The sequence below is a fragment of the Helicoverpa armigera genome, chromosome 6 (genome assembly GCF_030705265.1).
Source record: "Helicoverpa armigera isolate CAAS_96S chromosome 6, ASM3070526v1, whole genome shotgun sequence".
NCBI lineage: Eukaryota > Metazoa > Arthropoda > Insecta > Lepidoptera > Noctuidae > Helicoverpa > Helicoverpa armigera.
The window spans coordinates 4,198,612-4,220,265 of record NC_087125.1 but is presented as its reverse complement, the minus strand read 5'-3'; the positions used below and the strand labels follow the sequence as shown (position 1 = coordinate 4,220,265).

The 21,654-nt window shown below is 37.0% G+C and overlaps 6 protein-coding genes across 11 annotated transcripts; 2 read left to right on the top strand and 4 right to left on the bottom strand.

Annotated features, from left to right (window-relative positions):
- Positions 1-1,462: 1,462 nt before the first annotated feature.
- On the bottom strand, positions 1,463-5,071 carry L(2)37cd (lethal (2) 37Cd). Its single transcript, XM_049835902.2, has 8 exons — positions 4,850-5,071; positions 4,395-4,602; positions 4,186-4,300; positions 3,823-4,099; positions 3,452-3,662; positions 2,993-3,153; positions 2,339-2,521; positions 1,463-1,562 (listed from the first exon to the last, which is right to left on the bottom strand). The coding sequence occupies exons 1-8, from the start codon at positions 4,955-4,957 to the stop codon at positions 1,491-1,493; spliced, it is 1,335 nt and encodes a 444-aa protein (XP_049691859.2). The 5' UTR covers positions 4,958-5,071; the 3' UTR covers positions 1,463-1,490.
- A 255-nt stretch (positions 5,072-5,326) lies between these two features.
- LOC110373101 (uncharacterized) lies at positions 5,327-6,933 on the bottom strand. The gene is made up of 6 exons (XM_021330244.3): positions 6,548-6,933; positions 6,266-6,457; positions 6,101-6,166; positions 5,847-6,003; positions 5,559-5,712; positions 5,327-5,484 (listed from the first exon to the last, which is right to left on the bottom strand). Exons 1-6 carry the CDS (start codon positions 6,749-6,751, stop codon positions 5,448-5,450), a joined length of 810 nt encoding a protein of 269 aa, XP_021185919.3. The 5' UTR covers positions 6,752-6,933; the 3' UTR covers positions 5,327-5,447.
- LOC110373094 (putative nuclease HARBI1) lies at positions 5,848-8,716 on the top strand. 3 transcript variants are annotated; one of them, XM_049835903.2, is made up of 5 exons: positions 5,848-5,984; positions 7,557-7,747; positions 7,824-7,956; positions 8,036-8,177; positions 8,253-8,716. In XM_049835903.2, exons 2-5 carry the CDS (start codon positions 7,683-7,685, stop codon positions 8,642-8,644), a joined length of 732 nt encoding a protein of 243 aa, XP_049691860.2. In that variant the 5' UTR covers positions 5,848-5,984; positions 7,557-7,682; the 3' UTR covers positions 8,645-8,716. The 3 variants fall into 3 exon arrangements, with proteins under 3 accessions (XP_049691860.2, XP_021185906.3, XP_021185908.3); XM_021330231.3 differs by lacking the exon at positions 5,848-5,984 and adding an exon at positions 7,088-7,458; XM_021330233.3 differs by lacking the exon at positions 5,848-5,984 and adding an exon at positions 7,091-7,438.
- On the bottom strand, positions 8,717-12,899 carry LOC110373093 (nuclear pore complex protein Nup93). Its single transcript, XM_021330230.3, has 15 exons — positions 12,484-12,899; positions 12,215-12,395; positions 11,828-12,130; positions 11,598-11,740; positions 11,253-11,486; positions 10,985-11,126; positions 10,722-10,890; positions 10,533-10,638; positions 10,370-10,455; positions 10,167-10,293; positions 9,917-10,082; positions 9,757-9,837; positions 9,431-9,670; positions 9,025-9,222; positions 8,717-8,896 (listed from the first exon to the last, which is right to left on the bottom strand). Exons 1-15 carry the CDS (start codon positions 12,651-12,653, stop codon positions 8,777-8,779), a joined length of 2,466 nt encoding a protein of 821 aa, XP_021185905.1. The 5' UTR covers positions 12,654-12,899; the 3' UTR covers positions 8,717-8,776.
- Positions 12,900-13,155: 256 nt separating this feature from the next.
- LOC110373082 (regulator of nonsense transcripts 2) lies at positions 13,156-17,806 on the bottom strand. Of its 2 annotated transcripts, none has more exons than XM_049852096.2 (10): positions 16,907-17,806; positions 16,586-16,798; positions 16,267-16,518; positions 15,900-16,111; positions 15,544-15,838; positions 15,238-15,453; positions 14,114-15,157; positions 13,886-14,035; positions 13,639-13,784; positions 13,156-13,553 (listed from the first exon to the last, which is right to left on the bottom strand). In XM_049852096.2, the coding sequence occupies exons 1-10, from the start codon at positions 17,606-17,608 to the stop codon at positions 13,379-13,381; spliced, it is 3,405 nt and encodes a 1,134-aa protein (XP_049708053.2). In that variant the 5' UTR covers positions 17,609-17,806; the 3' UTR covers positions 13,156-13,378. The 2 variants fall into 2 exon arrangements, with proteins under 2 accessions (XP_049708053.2, XP_021185888.2); XM_021330213.3 differs by having other exon boundaries at positions 15,969-16,111; positions 16,907-17,803.
- A 247-nt stretch (positions 17,807-18,053) lies between these two features.
- LOC110373139 (asparagine synthetase domain-containing protein 1) lies at positions 18,054-20,745 on the top strand. Of its 3 annotated transcripts, XM_021330317.3 has the most exons (7): positions 18,055-18,260; positions 18,345-18,593; positions 18,983-19,369; positions 19,448-19,854; positions 19,933-20,104; positions 20,207-20,448; positions 20,525-20,744. In XM_021330317.3, the coding sequence occupies exons 1-7, from the start codon at positions 18,210-18,212 to the stop codon at positions 20,721-20,723; spliced, it is 1,707 nt and encodes a 568-aa protein (XP_021185992.3). In that variant the 5' UTR covers positions 18,055-18,209; the 3' UTR covers positions 20,724-20,744. The 3 variants fall into 3 exon arrangements, with proteins under 3 accessions (XP_063891408.1, XP_021185992.3, XP_049708260.2); XM_064035338.1 differs by having other exon boundaries at positions 18,054-18,260; positions 18,983-19,854; positions 20,525-20,745; XM_049852303.2 differs by lacking the exon at positions 18,055-18,260 and having other exon boundaries at positions 18,486-18,625; positions 20,525-20,745.
- Positions 20,746-21,654: the final 909 nt, after the last annotated feature.

Below are 21,654 nucleotides of genomic sequence, written 5' to 3'. Positions count from 1 at the left end.
GTGACTTGGCACATAATAGAATGAAAGAAAAGGTAGGTAAACAGAATTTTAATTTCATTGTTTTAAAATATTCCAAGACAATGGTTTTGTTCGGAAATATTATACCTTCGTGTATTATGGACTTAGCCCAAAACATCTTTGTCATAATAAAATGGCACACGGACTGTTCGTGTCAGTAAGGATCATTTGATTTTACTTTGTTCAGAAAAAAATAAGAAAATAATATTTTATTTTGAGGGTATGTAGGTACTATATAACCCACTTTGTTTAAAATCGTTCATTTGTAACTGCACTTACAGCAAAAAAGAAAATTCGAACTTATTATATTTGATTGTCTTAACGAAAACTTGGTAAAGAAGGGACGAGCCGTCCCTGTGTGCGAAATGTGCAGCGCATAGGTACGCCAAGGAAATAGGGGCGCCGCGCTCTTATTACGTTAATATTTTCGATAAAAAGATATTTCATAAGCAATATGGTTTCTAGCTATACATATAGATACATATGTGCCAGGCGAAATATTTCGTCTTTTCAGCATCGAATTTTAAAATGCACTATCCGTTTGATAAAAATTCTTACCGGATAAGTTATCGCATCAAAATGAACGTGCCTAGAGAATGTGTGTGCGCGTAGGTCATGTTATCACTCGCCGCTGTCGTAGCAACAAAATCAAGGGGTCACTTTGAAAGTAATCACTAATTAATTATCAAAAACCAAAAGCAAACATAACACGTAAATTTATATCACCCTCACCTACCCACAATATTCGATATTGTTGAATTTATAATACTTATTCGTAGCTAAATGTGACCATTGAACAGTGAAGGTACGCTCTATGAGGTATGTTAAAAAACAGATATGCCAAATTGTTTTTTTAAATATCCAAGAGCGCCTCAAAACATGTAAACATAGTTGGATGTTGTTTGTTGTTATTTAAATGTTATTGGAGGGTACTATGTCTTGGACTAAGTCTAAACAAACAGTGTGAACTTTGACACACAAACAACTACCTATCACTCTAAACTCTCGAGATGGATACATTCACTCATAAACAGTGATTAATTAAATAAATATAATTAGGAGTAGTCTGGTCATTGGGCCACATTGCCTCGAAGATAATAATTGAACCGAAATAGATAAAAGTTACTGTGCCGGAACTTTCCATCAGTGTTGGGGACGGCTTATGCGCTTATAATATGCATTAATATTATGTATTGTGATAAGTATCAGTTATCGATATACAATGTAGTAAAACGACCTTGTGAGGACATTGCACGCGGATGGTACTTACCCAATTTTTCGTATTTTTGCAAAACTCACTTTGTGATACGGTTCGTCCAGTAATTTGCTAAGCACTTATCACGTACCTCTAAAATGCTTTTAGAATACAAGTAGGTGTAAGGTGTTCAAAGAAAAAATTAAAATAAAAGGGAATAAAAAAGATCGTAAATGAAAACTACGAAAATAACATACAAGTGATATTTATTGATTCTTTACGATTCATCGACGTCATTGATCGTGGTATCGTCATCCGAGTTAGAATCACTGTCGCTGCCACTGCCTCCCTGTAACACATAATACATATACATTTAAAAATAATCCAGATACACAACAAATAGATAGAATGTGATAGGTAATAGGCATCTGACTCGTTTAAATAGAAAATTGAGAGTATTAAAAGAGCCTCGAAGTGCTCGCCTCCCGTACGTTCGAGAACAATGCCTTTGGATGCACTGCAATCGCATGTCAATAATAGGCGACAAGGATTTATATGTCCGTTATCTATTTCGCCAATACAGATAACACGTAATTGACTTCATGTAGGTAATCTTAGCGATAAGGAGGATTAAAGTACAAATTATTGCTATGCTACAAACAGATACAGATCTCTTTACCGTTTAAAGGTTAATGATCTACAGATATTTGTTTTGTTAATTATTTTTATTTTTAATCGCGTCGCTGGAAACAGTTTGTACTGAATTAGCGTCGTGACAAAGCGTAAATGCGGACCAACAATCTCATTTGAGGAGTGTAGTGAAATAAAACAAAATTTAATTCTAATTTTGAAATTAACGAACAAATGAATACGAGTGAGGATCTGGGAAGATACTGAATTCTTCCAGCTGAGCATCGGTTGATGGGATTAAGGAGGCCTATTCGTAATGTACTGATATGAATTAAGAGGTGATAAGGATGTGCAAATACTTATCAGAACGACTTCTTTTTCGAGGCAGCTCTTTCTTTAAAAAAAATATTTCATGAGAAATGATAAGATATACCTAGTATTACATATTTAGGTATATTGTAGAAAGAAATATAATTTGGAATTCATGATATTTACCTCAAACTTCAAATCAGGGTTGCTGCTATTGAAGAGCGTATCCTTAACATATCGGAACATATGGTCTCGGCAGATCTCATCCGTGTTGGGGGGCAGCCAGCCGCGCTTCTGGTGGCACATGTACCCGGGAGGAGGCTCAGCTGCTAATATCTCTTCCACTTCGGGTAATTGGATGTCGCAGTACTGGGGACGAAGGTTTATAGGCCAATTTATTTATTTATTAAAGGGTTTACCAACAGTTTCTGTGTAGATAACATAGCTTAGAATACAATATTTTTGTTATTACTAGGACTTACACAGTCGCCAATTCTAGGTTAACCAACATACGCCAAATAATGATAGAATTTAAACTAGAAAATTTCCAATTAATTAGAAAAATTGCAGGTATGTGGAGCTTTTGAAGTGTAGAATTGTTTTGGAATTAGTTGTATCCACAGCTTGGTCTGTATTGCTATGGTATATGCAAATAAAACATTTCCTAAAGGGACAATAGATTTTCAGATATTATGTTATGACTAAAGCCAGAAGTACGGCAATGCTACACAATATAGTACCTACATACGTGATATACATAATTTTATTCAAGAATAAAAAAGACAATCAATACAAGCATTGGAAACTCCAAGAACCTTTTCCTCGAACAATTTTCCTTACCTGATAGAATATATGTCTCTGCGTGGGCGTCATGCCGGGGCGGAAGTACACGCTCCCCTCGGCGATGTCCTCGGAGGCGTGGTCAGCGTGCTTCCTGCGGCCGGCGCGCTCGCGGTCCGTCGTGATCTCCTCGCGCGGCACTATCATGGAGCGTACGCCCGCTGTCATACCAAACAGTGTTTATTACCAACCAATATGGCAGATTGCATTGACTTGTATATGTGTTATGTAGATGGGTGCGTGACATAGTTAGAATGTGTGTCATTTATTTCAGATCAAATATGTTTTATTTTTGTTTTGTAATGGTTGTTGTGAAATTAACAAATAACTAGTAGAGAACATTAAGGATGTTTTAAAGTGCTGTTTCTGTACAAAATTACAAATATAAAGGTATTATTCAGCCCGCCACTTGTTCAGAGATTCATTTTTGTCTTGAAGATTTATTTAAAAAAAAATTACCTGCATGCCTCAACCTGAAGTCCAATGTTTGGTATATTCTAGCGCCTGGGTCCTTCCTGGGGTCATACCCATATCGCACCCACATGGACCTCCAGGGTCCAGTCTTCATGTACAGAGCTAGAGAAGGCATGATGATCTTCAGTGAACTCAGCCTGATCTTTGTGTGGTACCTAATTAAGTTCAAAGACCATATTGGCCTCTCCTCTAGGAGCTGAAATATCATATTTGAATTTAACAGTTATTTTTATTATTTTTTAATGACTAGACGTTGGATTTTAGATTTGTTCTAATTTATTGAATAACCATGAATTTGGAAATAATATTTTGATAAACAAATGATAATACACTTTAAACATTTTCCAGCAACAAACCTTTTTGACAGTTTCATACTCCTCAACCATTCGAGGACTAGATTCACATTTGAGGTCCTTTTGTTTCACATAACTTTCATGTGGTTCAGAAGGCCAGTCATCAATTAGGTTGAACGTATAGGGAGCTACTTGAGAACTACGTAGACTCCTGGTCTTGTTGTGAACATTGTCACCTTGGTCTGGTCTGTCTGGGTACCGTTTGTCAGTGTAAGTATAGGTGATTGGTTTCTCTAGCCTTGTGAAACTTGATGGAATAAGGAGCAATGGTGCTGGTTGCCTGGACAAAAAAAGAACAAGGATAAGTACCTATTCATTCTAACAGAAAACTATTTTAGATTTTATTCATCAGTTGGTTTTACTTACAGCATGAAATCAATAGTGTCTAACCCTGAAGGTAGAACTTTTTCCAAAGAACAAGTTAGGGGGCCGTCATTAGACCCTTCTCTGTGTACAGGTAAGTATTGGAAATCACACATTGCTAAAACAGAAAAGAAAATTTGAAGTGTGGCTTCTAACAAAAATTTTGTTCAAAATTAACTGATAATAATGGATGATGTCTAAAATCAACTTACATTCAAATCTAAACATAGTTTTGACACATCCAACAATAGTTGTTGAAACAACTTCTCTCTTAACTTCAGTGCCATCTCTCGTCTTCTTTACTTTGACCTTAAGAAGAACTCCAGCTGCTTTTTTGCCAGTACTATATATTTTTCTAACAAATGGATTTTCGGGCTGGTAAGACAACCCGAGACGTTTCTTTGCATAGCTGCTGTAAACCTGCAAATGATAAACATTTTCTCTAGCTCGCAATCATGATACCTTTTTCATTTAACAAGTTTATAGCAAGCAGACGAGATGGAGTCGCGGCCGAGTACTTTGTTTTTGTTCTCAATATTTAGCAAACTGATTTAGTGCGCCCACATATGAAGCTCAATTGCAATAATAAATAAAAAAATAGAAAAAAAGATTATGGGTCAGTGGGTCGTCTTAGGGGATGATACATAAGGTAAGATAGGTTTTACACCTGTGAAATATTCCTAATACCACCCAAACATGCTATAGCTTTGTCGTCGTTTTTCACAATTCCAGGGAAGAGCACTCCCACTAGTTCGCGATTCATATTATTTTCCATTATTGTGCGTTATTTTGTTGTGTTCACATTGCACGTAAATTGTTTCCTTCTATTCTTTCAAAGTTTTCAAACCAAAACAGAAACACATGCTTTTCTATTTTGATATTTTTGGTTTTCAATGTCATTCATGTCACTGTCAGCTGACGCGTTCCAGGCTTTTCTACACCACTAGGTGTGTATTCTCAGCATGAATTTCAGTTATTCCTGATATTCTCGCTATAAGTTTTTATATGTATAGCTCACCCTTTGTAACGATTTGTATTATCCTACACAGGAATTAAATAGTTGATGGGTTTCTAGATTATGTAGCAAAATCTGTAATGCTGTAAGTTCTAATTATTGCTAGGATGTGCAAATAAAAATAACTAGAACTATTATAAATATTTAATATCACAAGCTTAATCTACACATAGTTATGTCTCATTGCATAATATTATTATTGCTGATTTTTGTTGAAGTATAAAAATATAATATTTTTATTACAATATTATCATCGATGGGCCACAGCTTCCACAGCTAGCAGAAGCCTGAAATTAAAAAAAAATCGTCATTAAAGAATTCTCGAAACCTATGTAATAAGTGAGTAAAGACAAAGACTCACTTCTCTAACAAGACATTTCGCTGTCTTTCAATCTCCAGTCTGTCTTTTTCCATTTTAAGTCTTATATTGTTACACCTCTTCTTTTCTAAAAGTTTCTGTTTCTCAATCCTTATTCTTTCCTCCTCAAGATTCAGCAGTCTGTCATGTACAAGTCCTGAAAAGAATATTCAAACACGTATGTACCTAAAATTTTCTACAAGACCTACAGGCCCTACAGGAGGACAATAAAAAGGCAATAAAAATATAACAAGACAATAGAAATACCAACATATCATTTTGAATACTCACTGACTGGTTTGCCCCTCTTCCATAAAGGTTTTCCAGTAACAGGACCAGAAGATACTTCATTGGGTCCCATACCAGCATCAGGGTCAGTCACCACTCCATCACCTAGACTCATTTCTATATCAGCTGCTGTAAAATGTTGTGAGTCTGATGGCCATTTCTGGAATTTTATCAAAAAGTTCCATAAATTGCTATTCTTTAATTTTTTTGAGATTCACAAATAAATCTATGCATATTTCTATGTATCAGAATATTACCATATTACTTGTTGAGGGATCTGCACTACACATATCATCTGTAGGTCCTGTACTTTGAGCTGGTGCCTGAAACATTTCAATGAATTTTCATTCATTTCATATCTATGAATTTGCCTACTTAGCTAAAATATTGTTATAGTAAAGCTAAATGATTTTTTTTCATACCATAGTATTATTTAAAGCTGAAGTCTCTGGCACTCCTGAAAGGCCAAACACTGATGTATTTGTACAGATAAGTCTTAATATTTTTTCTTCAGGCTCTGTTAGTTGTATGTTCGCATTACAGCCAGGAGTAAATCTATTCTTTCTTATTTTAAATGCCTTTTTCTTTACATTTGATTTCCAGTCTCTCCATGTCTGAAAAGATATTTATTGTATGTTAAACTCGATAATAAACTAAATATTCTTAAAAGCGATAAGATATTCTTCAAGCAACTATATAATTACCTGTTGCCACTTATCAGGAGTTTTTATAGCACCAGAACCAAAACCAGAGTTTCCATTAAGTTTTTCAGTAATTTTGATCCACGCATTTGTTTGACGAACTCTTCCCTCGATGCCTGAGAATTTTCCAATGGCTAGTTCCTTGTCTTCCTCAAGAAAATGTAAAAGCATGTTCAACTGTTCCGGACTGGCTTTACGTCTTTCCATTGTTGTGATCTTGTGTTATTAATGGCAGTTTAAGGCTTCTATACTCGCGAAAACAAAAATTAAACACCTTACAAATACTTACAACCATGAAACAACAACATCTTCTGTTATAAAACTATTACTTTATTATTTTATAAGTATTTGTTGTTACCGCATTACACACAGCTTTGTTTTTTATTTCTCAGCTGTCAAACACGCCAATCATCATCATGTCAAAAGAAAAGTCTAGTTCCACCACTTGCACTGTTATCCAAATAAAAGGAAAATAGCAAGATATTCACGGTATTTTCACTGATGTTGGTATCAAAAGCCTAGGTTTTGACGACACAGAAAATATACATTTCACTATTAATTTGTCTATGGTTGGGTCGTGAAATAAAAATAATGTTTGTTTACATGTTCAAAGTAAAAATATAAGTGAATATATTAAAAGTATTATGACATAAACTGTTGAAATTTAAACTCGGCATTTATTCATGCTAAATATGAATACACTTCTGAAATTAAAAATGTTGCGGGGAAGTGCGTATAAGGAGAGAATAGCTCGCAGACATTTAACCGACTTCTCTGACTGTATAAACTTACCTGACTCTTATCTGTTGAAGAACTGTGGTGTGAACAGAGAAGTCTTCCATCATATTCTAAGATTACTGGAACCTATTGTTCCAAAAACTCAAAGATCTAATGGTATACCCTTCTCTTTGAAGGTGATTTATATTATTCTTCAAAGTATTAAAAATAAACTTTCTTAAGACTATTGCTAATAAACAATTACTAAGTACATACTTCTTTTTCAAATACCCAGGTACTTGTTACACTCTCATTCTTATCAAGTGGTTCCCACCAGAAGTCTGTGGGCAAAGACTTCAGTATCAACATATCACAGAAATCTGTGAGCCGGGTCATAAAGATTGTGGTTGAGGGACTTAATATGGTGCTCAATAACTGTATCATATTCCCCAGCACTGTGATGCAGAGGGACCAGATCAAAGAAGGGTAAACATGAGTTATATTAAAGCACTTCTTATCACATTACTGTCTGCATAATTTAGCTTATGCTGTTTATTTACAGATTTTACAGAAAATACCATTTTCCAGAAACAATTGGATGCCTTGATGGCACTTATGTTGAGATAGTTTGTCCAAGAGATGATGAAGAGGCATTCTATGACAGGAAAGGGCAATACTCTATACATGCACAAATTGTAAGTTCTTATACAGTTGTAGGAGATTTCATATGCTCCTGCAACCCAAACTTCTTATCATATTGTTCTTCCTTTCCAGATTTGTGATGCAGATTGTAAAATTATAGCAGTGTGCTGCAGATTTGGTGGATCAGCCAGCTGTGCATATATTTGGAATAAAATGAATATCAGACCTTTTATTGAAAGTGTTAGCAGACAAGGGGAAATGAGTTGGATCATTGGTAACTACTTCTTTATGATTTAGATATCTTATTTCCTAATGTAATATCCTGTAACACATTATTTTTTATTTTCAGCTGACAACAAGTATCCACAGAGAGCCTGGTTAATGACACCTATATTGCATGCTCCTCAAGGCACACCAGATTCTCAATACAATCACTTTCAGGGCAGAACTAGAACTTGTATAGAAAGATGTATATCTAAGCTCAAAGGCAGGTGGCAGTGTCTCCACAAAAGGCCACTACACTACACACCACAGCAAGCAGCTAAGATAATAAATGCTTGTGCTGTATTGCATAATCTCTGCATAAGAGCTGGACTGCCTGACCCACAGCCCTACATAGACCCTGACCCAATGCCAGTCATAAATGAAGTGACAGAAATGCCTGAGGACAATGTCAATGATCTGTACATAGGCTTAGAAGTAAGGAGACAACTTGCAGAACGAATTTATTACAGTGTTTAAGCATAGGAGTTTCTAAACTGTATAATCCTCTACTTATCTAGTTTTTTGTAATTGACTGAATGAAACCCGGTATTATACGAAAATATTTAATACATAATGAACATGACCTTTTTCTAAAATACAAGACTTAATTTAATGCATCAGTATTTGCATTTGCGCCAACTGGCTGTAGGTATCGCCGGGCATTCTATACGCGATGTTACCCGCGAATGTGTTCAGAACTTCGGCTTGTTCGCGTAGCCATTCCACTTGCTGCAAACAAAATTTATACCGTTCATTTCCAATACATCATACACACCAGTTAAATGATTCATTTCATTAATAATTATCTCATGTTAAATAGAAAACATTCTCCTTGTAATAATATGTTTGTCGCTGACCTTATTATTCTGCGCGGCGAGCGGCTGCGAGTGCGCGGCGGTGCGCAGACGCTGTCGCTGCGCCAGCAGGATGGTGCAGAGCGCGCGCAGCACGGCGGGCAGGCTGCGCAGGAGCTCGCCGCGCGCCGTCCGCGCCGCCGACACGCGCGCCTCCAGCTCGCGAGCGCTCAGCGGCACCAGCTCACAGTCGCGCAGCGTCTGTTATATGTATTTGTATTAATATCAGTCAAATATAACGTGAAAATGTTTGCCGGGGCTGCAGGATTGTTTGAAAGAGTTACCGCGGCCCTGGTGCATAACAGGCTCAAGAAGGAACATGGTGGGTTTTAGTCATGTGATGATTTCCCACCAAAATAAAGACTTCAATTGTTTATAATACATATTTGGTTAATAAAGTGTGTCTTACCTCAAGTGCACCTTCATAATTTTCGTTGTGGAACTGATCGAAGAAAGTCATGAGCTTGCAGAGTTTAGTGTAAGCCTCCACCAGAGCGGCAGGCAGTGCAGTGCCGTCAGCCGAGCGCAGTCTCCTAGACACGTGTTCGGCCAACAAGGACAGGCGTTGTCGCAGACCACCCGCGCCACCTCCACTGTTCACTACTTGCGCTAACAGCACGCAGAATAGTTCTAGAACCTTCTCCAAGTTCTGCAAACAATAAAATATCAAACATGTAGTAATTGCCAAAATCACTCAATGCCAATTATAGTGATCTGGTGTAGCAAAATACTTACACCTGCAATGTCATACATGGTAATGGCATCTTCAAATAATCCTTTGTTCACTAGCTGTTCTGCTACATTCAGAGCTATCACCTAAAATAAAATTGAAAAGATTACTATTGAAGCAAATTTTGATGTAAATAAAAAATGCAATGAACGAATATATGCATACTTTGCTATCAATATGTGGGTTATTGAATTGATCTAGTAAGCCGGAGCTACGCAGTCCGGTGAGTGCGTCCATCCGACCAAACAGGAGGTCGTAGTCGCGACTCTCGAGTGCTAGGTCAGTACAGCAACACATGAATAAGTTCTTGCCACTGGGATCTTTGAGGTTCCTAAAAATCAAATATTGCGTTATTGATTGGCACAAACAATATAGAAGAAACTTATCAGTTTTATATTTGAAACTAAAACAGTACCTCAGGAAGAAGTAATAATGTAGGGCATCTGATGGGTCTGTGAGCTCAAACTTTCTGACATACAACAGCAGTAGTCTAGCCAAATTCAAACGTCGGAGCGGCGACGGGTCGTCCGTGTCCACAGATACTGCAATTTAAACATTGAATTACATACCTGATACACAATTCAGACAGAAACAAGTTTTCATGAAGATTATACTTACATAAGGGAGCTTGAACATTACGAGGAGTTCCTAACATGTAAACATCATGAAGTGCCAATGCCATATGCACACCATGTACTTGGAACCTAGAAGAATAACAACATAAAGTCTTTCTATAAATAATACAAATAATAACTAACAAAAATGTGGCTGCAAACCATACCTTGGTATTCTTGACAAGAATTCAATTGCTGGTTCAAACTGGCCAGTCAATGTCAGCATTTGGAAATACACTACTGGTTTCTCATAAGCATGGTAATGTGTTTCACCTGTTACAACAAAAAAAAATAGAAGGCATGTCACATAGTAGAAAAATGTTACTAGTATGATAGAATATTTTTAGGTAAATTACCATATTCTTCTAAAATCATTTTCTGCAGGTCAGAATATGAGAATGATTCAGTCTCGTTGTTGGTGCGCGATTTGATGAAGGAAAGCTTCAGCCAGAGATAATCGTCGGCCGTGCGCGCCACTTCGTAATGCTCATCACTGAGATCACAACAACCAATTATGCAGTACACCTGGAAAAAAGTAATTCTAAATTATGAAAAGAATGTTATACTTAGGTATTTTAGAATTTTTATGCAAATATGTATAAGCTTTAACTTTACTTACTGCTCTTTTGTATGGGTCTGTAGAGTTGCGCACTTGTATCCTATATTGGAAATTGATGGCAGTTTGTAATTTATCACTCAAAGGCTTCTCTGGATTTTTTATGTATTCTTCCAGAGCTGATATGAATTCTTCATGGTCTCGGCTGAAAATATAAATAAATCACACCATTTTAAGCCATAACAACAACGATTTTGGTAAAGTATATAAGAAATGCTTGAATTCTTATGAGACAGCGGAAATGCACTGATGAGATGAGTCAGATAGTTACCCAGCTTTCCTCAAGCAGTGCAGGGCCGCATTGGCATCACCACTCCTCAGGCAGTAGTAAACCATGGGCCAGAGCGGGCGCTCATCAATAACACCATCTGTCAACACCTGCACATTCTGTCCCTGTAAGCGGAGGCCTACGAAACCTCGCACGAGAGGATATGTGCCCGGCTCTCCACCTCGCATTGCTGCTGATGGGTTGGATCTCACTACATCACTCATGTATAGTTTGTATCTATATGAAAATAAATTAAATATAAGGAAGGTATAAGATCTATTGTGGGACTGTGCCAAGAATTAAATATCAATTAAGTTTCAGAGATTCCTAAGTGAATTCGAGTATTACCTTTTCTCTAAGTATTTCTTGCCTTGAGCAACAAGACACTGTTGTATGGTTGGATTACCTCTGGCCTTGAGAGGATCCTCATCTCTCACGAGAGCTGGTATATTGGCCATTGTCTTAATTATCTCCCACATTTCTTTAACTTTCTGAAAATCAATTTGATTACTTAGTAGTAAAATATTGTATAACAACCAAAACACAATAAATATAAAAATGTTTATAAAATAACTTACAGCATCATTAAATTCTTCAGCAACTTGGGCAAACTTCAGATGCAAGGCTGTCCTCGACTTAGACCCTTGGAACACCAGCTTGTTGTACTGGTGAACTTGTCGAGCATATGCAGCCTCTATGTTATCCAGCATGGAATGACCAAACTTCTTGGGTGTGTCCGCAATACTTGGTGGCTCAGGGGTCCTCTTGAGGTCCAGCCAGTTTTGAGACGGGCCAATCATAGCATTCATCAACTTTATCTTTTCTCTGTTCCATTCTGATAACATGTGTTCCCATTTTTGGTCTTCAGTAGTTTGTAGTGACTGTAATTTAAGTTATCATACTGTTTTAGTAAATGTCTTACATAGCAACAGAAATACATTCATTCATGTTGTCTTTGTACTTACATTTTTGTTGACCTCATCAATTAGTGATAAAATAGCATTTTCTCTCTCATTCCTTAAAAAGCTTTCAATATCAGAGTCAGCAATAGGTTGTAGTGGCTCGAAAGTCCTCTTAGAACTTAGTGTTTCGAGTTTTTGGGATATCTGTTGTAGATCAATTCCTTTTGAACCGAACAAAAGATGCCTGCAAAACACATGAATTTTGGTCACATATAGGAGACATTTAATTAATAGAAAACGCCAGATGTGTAATATTGTCAATAAGTTCCTACGCTTGTATATCGTTCGCGCCCGACTGGATAACTCTTGAGTATAGCTCTTGCGACGCCTCAAGCACCTGGCCTAAGGAACGTTCAACTCTAGGAAGCTCCTCATTGCCTTCTATTTCAGTCGTTAACTGTTCAGCTTGTTGCAATAATTTACTAAAATCGTCGTCTGCCATCGTGCGGTAGAGGTTATCCAAGCTTGTTTACACACAAATACAGCCTGACACTACTGACGACTGCTTCGATAAACAAGCACTAATTTGAAATTACGAATACATTTACGATTCCGACCAAAGTAAGCAAAGAGTATCAAGAATTATAAAAACGGCCGGTAAACTCCAATTTTTACTCGCGGAAATTGATTGAAATATGAAATACCGCTTGTGATGGTGACATCAACTTGACAGTTGAGTTTGATTGAGCTAGCTGTCAACTGCCCCTGAGAATCTGAGAATAAACCTTGTCTATGGTTTAAATTCCGAACATATTCCGAATGAATGTGAAACCCTTCCAATTTACTCTATTATCGCTGCAAAAAATAAATGCGTTTATGATATTAGTTCGAATAAGCTGCTCTCTCCGTTTTTGTGTTTTTGTACATACGACACTCATTAATGTCGATACCCGACAAGAAGATAAGCGAAGAGTTCAGTCGCAGTGAGGTAATAAAATCAGAAATCTATATAAACTCTCATTTATTTCTGAGATACATAGTACATTTCAAAACATATATATGTAGCATATAACACAAATAATCGACTTCTTTACCTGCAGAGAAGTTAAGCTTTATTAAACACGTCATAAAAAAATCTACTCAACTGCCTAAACATAAAACTGCAGAAAAATTAATAAAATAAAGATTTCATAAAAATTGATTAGGTGACCACATCACTTCACTTCATTATTTAAATTTTTTAGGTCCAAATATAAGGTCGGCATCGGGCGCGCCTTTTGGGTGTTGATATTTCTGTCGAACGTGTTGTCCCCTGTTGGGATTGCCGCTACCTCCCGAACCTCCTCCACTTTCGGCGCTATATTCCTCCTCTTCTTGTCTTTCTGATATGTTCAGGGTTAATCTGAAATAATTTGGATATAATTAAATAAACGCTGAAAGTGAGAATCTGTAAGGTCTTTAAGTCATGAAGCAGTAAATGTACATACAGTTTCATCCTCTCCATCTCCTGTTTATCGGCTAAGGCTTGCTGCTGGAGGTTGCTTGCTAGTTCGGGTGGAGCATTGAACGACTTGTATTGCGGCTTAGTACCCTTTCGCATCATCAACACGAATGCTACGCCCTCTTTACCTTGCTGTGAACAATGTTCATGAAAAAAATATTTTTATTGCTTGTGTTTGTCATTGACGCCCAGAAAACAATTTTGATCTTCTCTTACAAACATAAAATACATACCAATAACTGTTCATATGTTTTCTTTGTTGTCTGTCTGCAGGTCATGGGCACGGCAATATCTCGCTGTTGAGGCCTCGTCTCACGTTGTCGCTCTGCAATGTTTTCCATTACCATCTTTTCGAATGCTGATTCAAATTCAACATCCTCTACCTGTAAATGAATAACAACGTTAATTTTAGAATTGTTTACTGATCAATTACGGATGCTTCATGTTTAAAAGACACATACTGGTTTCGGAGCAGGTCTCCTTGGCTCTATTGTAATATCATCATTTTGCTGAAGGTCATTATCATCATTCCCAGTGTTCTCTGTGATGGGCTCCTCATCAGAACTTTCCTCAGGAAGTTGAGGATTATCTGTTTCGTCATCAGTCTCAATAATAGTATCCAGTCCCTCGTTGACGCTGTCGTCGCCCATGTCATCGTTATCATTATCGTCTTCGCCTAGCTCTGGGTATAAAGTTTGACGCAACTCTTCTATTGCGTCTTTACATTCTTGCCAACTATTAAACAATGTCAACTTGGGCCTCAGAGTAGTCAAACATTCTTGGTATATGTATTTTACATAAATAGGGAACATGTTGTCAGTCCAATGGGGATCAGATTGTTTGAACCAGTAGTAATTTTGAAAGAACGTCAAAAAGTAATCTAGTCGCTTTTTGCTAGATCCACTGTTAAAATAGGCGCCACAAGTCTCGAGAAGAGCGCACACAAGTCTTATTCTGAACACGTTATCTGGCGGGTCGAGAGGAGACACGTTAGCGTGGTCGTTCGTCACCCCGAAAGTTATGAACGAATACAGAACTGTGAACACGTCACGGGAGTCTAGCAACTTGTAATTGTACAGCTCTCCGAGGTATCTGACAGTGGCTATTCTCCTCTGATTGTATCTGGGGTGCGGGTCCTCCATAGTGACTCTGATCTCTTCGAGGATAGTGTCGACGACGGCGGGGGCTACAGCTTCCTGCCAGGCGGCTAGCTCCGCCGTGAGCCGCGCCAGCGCTCTGCGGGCACTCGCCCGGACTCGCCAGCCGCCGGCGAGGTGCTGTATAGCAATAGCGGCAGTGTCTGGATCATCCCAATTGAGCTTTCGCATCAATCTCAGAATCTTCTCCTCATTACTCTTCTGCAAGTCTTCATGGAGTACTTTTCTTATGAACTGGTGCATCGGCGGCTCCTCTTCCTTCGGTTGAGCTGGCGCCTCAGGAGGACATACATAGTAAAATGCATTTTCTATTTGCGTCACGTAACGCGAGTCTAGGGCTGATACAGTCTGAAATAGAAGTATTATTTAAACAAAATGATAACAATTTTTAGACATTTATTTCCCTTTATTTCAAAAGGATTTGTTACCTTTTTCCTCATCATTTGCTGTAAATATATCATAGTTCGTTGATGTGTATCTGGATTACAATATAAAAATCTGCCACAAGTCTCCAACAGGTTGCATGCCATTTCAATATGATGATGTTTGAAGTCATGCAAGAGTACTTTTAAACAGTACAGTGCTTCCATTTTAGAGTAAAGGCTGAATTTTACCAATTCACCAATAAATCGCACCACTTTTATCTGTATCAAACAAATATCTTTGTTATTAAAATCATCAAGAATATGCACAACAATGTGATGATCACAATAGAATAGAAATTATTTTCTTACCTTGGACTCAATATTGATCTGATCCTTTTTCTTCACATGATATCTAAAGTCTTGTTTCAACATCTGACACAAATCTGCACAAACATCAGGTAGAACTGGGTACAGTATTGCCGCAAACCTCGAGTAGAAAGGCAATAGATCTAGCCTAGTCCTGGCAACACTGAACAGGACTCTTGTCAGTTTCTTCCGGTTATTTTTTGTGTTGAGATTCAAAACAAAATCCACAGCAGCATTGTCAATCAATTCTCTATTGATACAATTTGGCAGCTCATTCAAGAATGCATCCAGGGCATATCTGTAAAAAGTTTTGTTCTTTAATGTTTTAATTAAAATCGTATATATAAGTAGAAACTGACCGTTTCAAAAGTTTATTCTTTATTGATTTTCCTTTAGTAACACGAACAAATTTTTTTATGTGTACAAACTTGTTAGAAACATTGGATGGCTGTGCCTCTTCCTGCTCCATATCGGGCACAGTGGAGGGTCCCTCACTGTCACTCAGCTCATCCTCCTTTAGATCTTCATCCAACATCTCTTCTGTTACAGTTTCTGGCTTACTTTTTACAGTCTGCAAGATTTATTCAGAGATAACAAAAATAATGTAACATCAGAAATAAATAATACAGTGAACAGTATTATCGCACCATCAAATCTGTAGTTAAATATTATTTCTACAGAAAATGATAGTCTCATTTGGATATTTTCCAGAGAAAGCAAGCTTACCTCTTTCATCTGATAGTTGGGCATAAATACTTTCAGATCTGGCAAGCTAGTGTAAAATGTTCTGGTATCCTCATCTTGCCAGGGATCTGTGCCAGCCTGCATGGTGAACTCCTCATTGCCTCCTATGGTGACAGTGCCTTGTGTTTCAGTTATTGTCAATGTCAAGGTTGGGGGTTCTCCTGCTTCCCCCAACTCTTCTCCCAGCACTTCTGCAAAACTTTGGGCGCCCGCTAGCAGCTTGTCGTAAGTAGCCTGGATAAAACTTACTTTTAAAACGTCTGTACAGTAGAAATAAAACATTTTAAAGTCATAAAGTCACCTGATGCTGTTCTAGTTGGTCTTTCCTTTCCTGTGACAGTTCACCTCTGGTGTGTAAAGTTCTCTGATTGGCCGCATGCAGGGCCTGCAGCTGAGCCCTCTCAGCCAGTAAATGCTTAGTTAAGGATAAAAAGTAATCTTTGAGCAGAGTTCTTACTGCTGTCTGTTTTTCAGCTGGCAGGAATGGATTCCTAGGAATTGTTACATTGTGTTTCTGGAAAACAAACAAAAACTTTAGATAGTACCTCTAAAGATGTATCATATCAGCCAGTTCTCTTTTTTTTTTATTTGAAACTGCAACATTTGCACATAAAAAAATTACCTCAGCAGCTTCCCTGATCTTCTTTGGAACTAATCCGGCATAATCTTCACCACAATGTTTACAAAATGACAAAAGAATTGGTATGTTATTATGCTCCTCTTTATCCATATTTATAAGCACTGTGAGGACATTGCCCAACAGAGGGAGTCCCATTTTATTTGTGAATATACCAACTGCTACCAGTTCAGCATAAAATCTTATATCCACTCGCAATTTAGAAGAGTTAGTTATTTTATCAGTAGCTTTAAATGTAAGAATTTTCTGCCAGTTTTCAAAGAAATTTGATGAAAAATCTGCATAGGTGCGATGAAGTGCTGAACATAGATTAATGGCAGCTGCAATATCAGACATCTTCAGCTTAGCCTCTGCAATCGCAGCAGCTACTTCTGATATATATTTCGTAAGATTTAAACCATTGAAATCTTTTAAAAGTGTATCAATTTGTGTAGCGCTAAACGACTTTAACTTCTTCACGAAAGTCGTGTTCTTTTTTAAACCAGAGTCCAATTTAGAAAAATAGTTATCCGGCGGACGTACACAATTTAAATTTTGATTTCGAAGTTCAGTTTTCTGCTTTACCCTGGCTTCGAGATTACATGTATATTCATCGAGGGCTGCTTTCTCGTCTTCCGCATTTTCTATTTTGTTTTCCGAATCTGTCTGTTGTTCACTTTTTTCTGCATCCTTTTCGTTAGTTGTCATTTTTAACACTTTATAAACGACATCAAATATTATTCATAAATATCTGAACAGCGAACTGATTCGCTTACTCTTGTTTCATTACAAAAGTTTATTATTATTTTCTTTAAAGTTCTACGTTTCTCTCAGTGTTTTGGTTATTTCTTTGACACTTTGTGCACTTTGACAGATCACCTTGCTGACAAGACATGACAAGAGAAGTAGACCATAGTGATGAAAATGTAGGGGTGGTTCCACCGCAGTACTTATTTTTTTTATCTTGCAATTACTTCTTCCTCCAGGTTACTCCTGAAATAGAGTGACACATGTTTGCTTCGGCCAACTTTATCTCGCTATATTCCATCATTATTAGCTCCGATTTTACGAGTCCCTCGCCGAGAAACTTCACGAGTAGTGTGTAGGATACTTTACAGGAATGTCAAAGTTTACAACCTGTCAACAGTGTCATGTGTCAACGTTACGTGCCGTGCCAATGCCATTGCAATGCATGCTACTTGCTACTTGCCAGTCTACTGTGCATTCTACGTATTTTATTCGCATGCATGCGATTCTAGTTTTGGGAATTGTATATTCAGAAACGAAACATTAATAAAATTTGATAATAATGTGTGGAATATTTTGTGAAATATGTTTCTGTGAGAACCAACAAATAAAGGTAGCATAATTATGTGGAAATCGAAACACTAACCCTATTCATCAATTGATTTATTACTTAAATTACAATATTCTATCTTTAAAGGATGCCCAAGTGATGCAGCGCATTAAAAACAGGGGCCCCGACTGTGTACGAAGCGTAGAAATGAGTTTGGGTGACGGTTTAACTGCCTTCTTTTGTGGAGCTGTACTTTGGATGCAAGGCCGTGAGCTAACACCTCAGCCTGTGGAAAATGACCAAGGAGTGTTATTATACAACGGCGATATATTTGATGACAGTTGGCCCTGTGATGTTAGCGATACAACAGTCATTATGGAAATGCTAACCAAGGCTGTAAGATATCTCCTTACTGTAATATTATGAATGTGACTATCCCAGTTTTGTCTAATACATGCTTGGTGTTTTCCTATCTAATCATCATTTAATATTTATTTAAAACCCTGCAACAACTGCCAGGCAGCAGCCCACCTTATATCTCTAAATCTTCATAATTCAACTTAAAGTACAAAAAATGAAACATGGCTGTGATAATCACATGGAATTAATTTTATTTATTCGTCATTATTATAAATCAGATTACATAATTACACCTACATTAAAAAAGTTCCCCTGGGATCCAGATCTTAGTGGGCGCATGGCTGTGGTCTAACTTAGAGTAGATTATAACATCGTCAATAGTATGGATAACTGCTTTGCATTTCTATACCTATTAGTAATTTCAGGAGAAACCAACAGACGAATTTATTGTTCAGCAACTAAAATTATTAAAAGGCCCATTTGCAATCATATACTATGAAAAACGGAATAATAAGCTATACTTTCTCAGAGACAGAATAGGAAGAAGTTCCTTGTTGTTTCACAAAAGTGACAATACTATAGTTATTGGCAACACATTAGGAAGAAAATATGACTGTGTTGAAGTTCCAGCCACACATATACAAATATTAAATCTAAGAACAAATACAGTCAAGCTCTGCCCTTGGGATGAAGAATTACATACCAGCAAAGAATTAACCATTAATGATTGGACAGAACAACTGAGAAAACAACAGAGTTTACCCGATGATGAATTTTCTTTTGAGTATACGGAAAAAGAATTAACAAAATATGTAATTACTTTTGATATTTTTAATGGTTTATGTCTCTGTCTGCATGTTTATTATATTCAGATTTTCTGGTTATTTCAGGATGAAGTAGTAGCATTCATAGAATCAACAGCTAGAGAAATAAAATGTAAATCAACACTTATGAAGAAACTGTTAGAAAACACTATTATAAAGAATACTGTTGTGAAAGTGACGAAGCTATTGGAAATAAGCATTAATTTGAGATTAAATAGACAACCAAATAAATGTAAAAAGTGTTTAAATAATACAATACATAGTTGTAGTCATTGTACAGTAGGAATACTGTTCTCTGGTGGTCTGGACTGTACAATATTAGCTGTACTGGCTGATAAGTATTTACCAAGAGAACAAACCATAGACCTTATCAATGTAGCATTTAAAAAAGATCACAAAAGTACATTTGATGTACCCGATCGAATAACAGGGAAACAATCACTACAAGAATTACAAAAACTATGTCCAACCAGGTTAACTCACCTACATTAAACTGAATTCAAGATATGGTTTTTAATGACCTATTTTTAATATTTACATACATTTTTTAGGAAATGGGTGTTTAGAGAAGTTAATATACCAAAAGAAGAAGTGGAAAAATATCAAGAGAATGTTATTGGGGATCTTATTTATCCTCGAAAAACAATCTTGGATGAAAGTCTCGGAACAGCCTTATGGTTTGCTGCGAGAGGTCAGAGTAGCTTAGAATCCTCCAGTTGTAGAGTGAGTAGGCCATCATAAAAGATTAATTTGATTAATATTGTAGTAAATGCCTGGACATACTTATTGCACATAAGAAGATACTTTAAAAACAATTGCTTTCAGGTATTATTAGTAGGCTCTGGTGCTGATGAATTATTTGGTGGATACACAAGGCACAAAAATGCATTCAAAAGAAATGGTTGGCAGGGGCTTAACAAGGAATTACAATTAGACTGGAAAAGAATTTCCTTTAGAAATCTGGCCCGAGATAACAGGGTCATATGTGATCATGGCAGACAACCTCGAATGCCATATCTAGATGAAGATTTTACAAGTTATATTCTTCAATTGAAACCATGGTTAAGGTTAATATTACTGCTTATAATTGTCTAGATGCTGCTTATAGAAATATAGTGTCATAAAATAATGGATTTTTTACAGGTGTTTTCCCAGTGAAGATTTAGGCATTGGTATTGGAGACAAGCTCATGCTGAGACTGGTTGCCTTTAATCTTGGATTAACTGAAGCTGTTATTTTACCTAAAAGAGCACTTCAATTTGGCTCAAGAATAGCAAATAAAAAAGAGAAAGGAAGTGACATATCAAAAACTTTCTTTAAAAATATACCTCTGACAACATAATTTATTTTTTTAATATTGATTTTCCCTGCGCTGTTGGGAGTTACTTCATGTAAACCATATTACTGAAAAATTATCAATTTACTGCCTAAAATAGTCCACTTATTGGATGGAGGGGGAGGGGTGAGGGGGAGGTGCCATCTCCAGGATGGCGCGGGCAGAAGGGACAAGTCAAGGAGTGTGCCTTTCTAATCTGCAAAGCCTAGGTTCACTACCAGTCGCCAGTCGCAATGCATGCGCGAAACATTGAGACGGGACTGAGAGGGGTGACATAGTCCGACTGTTACCCCTCTCTTTTCCACCGACGTCCTCGCCGGCTTGCGCCAAAATTATAATAAATTTACTGATTACTTAAATGAATTCCTTAAAGTTAGAAAAAAGCATTTTGCACTAGTTTCTTCTATCTCGTTTGGCTACTTTTGTGTCCCAAAAATTAAAAAAAATCACGCTTTTTTTATAAGCGTTTCGCGATTTATTAAAAAAAAATAATACAATATTAGGAAGTGAAAAATAAGTGTGCGTTCGCGCAGCGGAATGTTGTTGAATTTAAAGATTTTAATTAAGCAGATAATTAGTGTAAGACGTCCTATAATTGTGTATGGTAAATAAAAATTTGTGTATGCAGCCATTGTGGAGAAATTCACCAAAAACAGATTCCGCTGGGCGAACGTTGGCGAACGTTGTCCTGGCGGAACTTTTTTTAATCCATAGACTTTAGAAGAAAAGAGATGTGTCCGAAAATTAGTGTGTATTTGTGTATAATTGATTATGTATGAATGAAATCAGTGCATGCATAAACTTCGGAGAAATTCAAGTTTCCGCTACGCGAACGTTTGGCCATTAGCTAGTTTTCATATAAAGCGCTTACATAGAGAGCTGTAGATTTTTACATACGTTGTTTTGAATTTGTTTATATTTGTTTAAAAAACAGGTT

Bases quoted from the DNA above. Each gene is read 5' to 3' on its own strand.
- LOC110373101 (XM_021330244.3), bottom strand. From the start codon at position 6,751: ATGGAAAGACGTAAAGCCAGTCCGGAACAGTTGAACATGCTTTTACAT. The intron at 6,458-6,547 runs GTAATTATATAG...ATATCTTTTCAG, and splicing joins CTCCTGATAAGTGGCAACAG to ACATGGAGAGACTGGAAATC. The intron at 5,485-5,558 runs GTGAGTCTTTGT...TTTTAATTTCAG, and splicing joins CGAAATGTCTTGTTAGAGAA to GCTTCTGCTAGCTGTGGAAG.
- LOC110373094 (XM_021330231.3), top strand. From the start codon at position 7,228: ATGCTAAATATGAATACACTTCTGAAATTAAAAATGTTGCGGGGAAGT. The intron at 7,957-8,035 runs GTAAGTTCTTAT...CTTCCTTTCCAG, and splicing joins ACTCTATACATGCACAAATT to ATTTGTGATGCAGATTGTAA. The intron at 8,178-8,252 runs GTAACTACTTCT...TTTTATTTTCAG, and splicing joins GGAAATGAGTTGGATCATTG to CTGACAACAAGTATCCACAG.
- LOC110373093 (XM_021330230.3), bottom strand. From the start codon at position 12,653: ATGGCAGACGACGATTTTAGTAAATTATTGCAACAAGCTGAACAGTTA. The intron at 12,396-12,483 runs GTAGGAACTTAT...TGTGTTTTGCAG, and splicing joins GGCGCGAACGATATACAAGC to GCATCTTTTGTTCGGTTCAA. The intron at 10,891-10,984 runs GTAAGTAAAGTT...ACTTTTTTCCAG, and splicing joins CAGACCCATACAAAAGAGCA to GTGTACTGCATAATTGGTTG.
- LOC110373082 (XM_049852096.2), bottom strand. From the start codon at position 17,608: ATGACAACTAACGAAAAGGATGCAGAAAAAAGTGAACAACAGACAGAT. The intron at 15,454-15,543 runs GTAAGAAAATAA...TGTTTGATACAG, and splicing joins AGATCAATATTGAGTCCAAG to ATAAAAGTGGTGCGATTTAT. The intron at 15,158-15,237 runs GTAACAAATCCT...CTTCTATTTCAG, and splicing joins AGCAAATGATGAGGAAAAAG to ACTGTATCAGCCCTAGACTC.
- LOC110373139 (XM_064035338.1), top strand. From the start codon at position 18,210: ATGTGTGGAATATTTTGTGAAATATGTTTCTGTGAGAACCAACAAATA. The intron at 18,261-18,344 runs GTAGCATAATTA...CTATCTTTAAAG, and splicing joins GTGAGAACCAACAAATAAAG to GATGCCCAAGTGATGCAGCG. The intron at 19,855-19,932 runs GTTAACTCACCT...TACATTTTTTAG, and splicing joins CAAAAACTATGTCCAACCAG to GAAATGGGTGTTTAGAGAAG.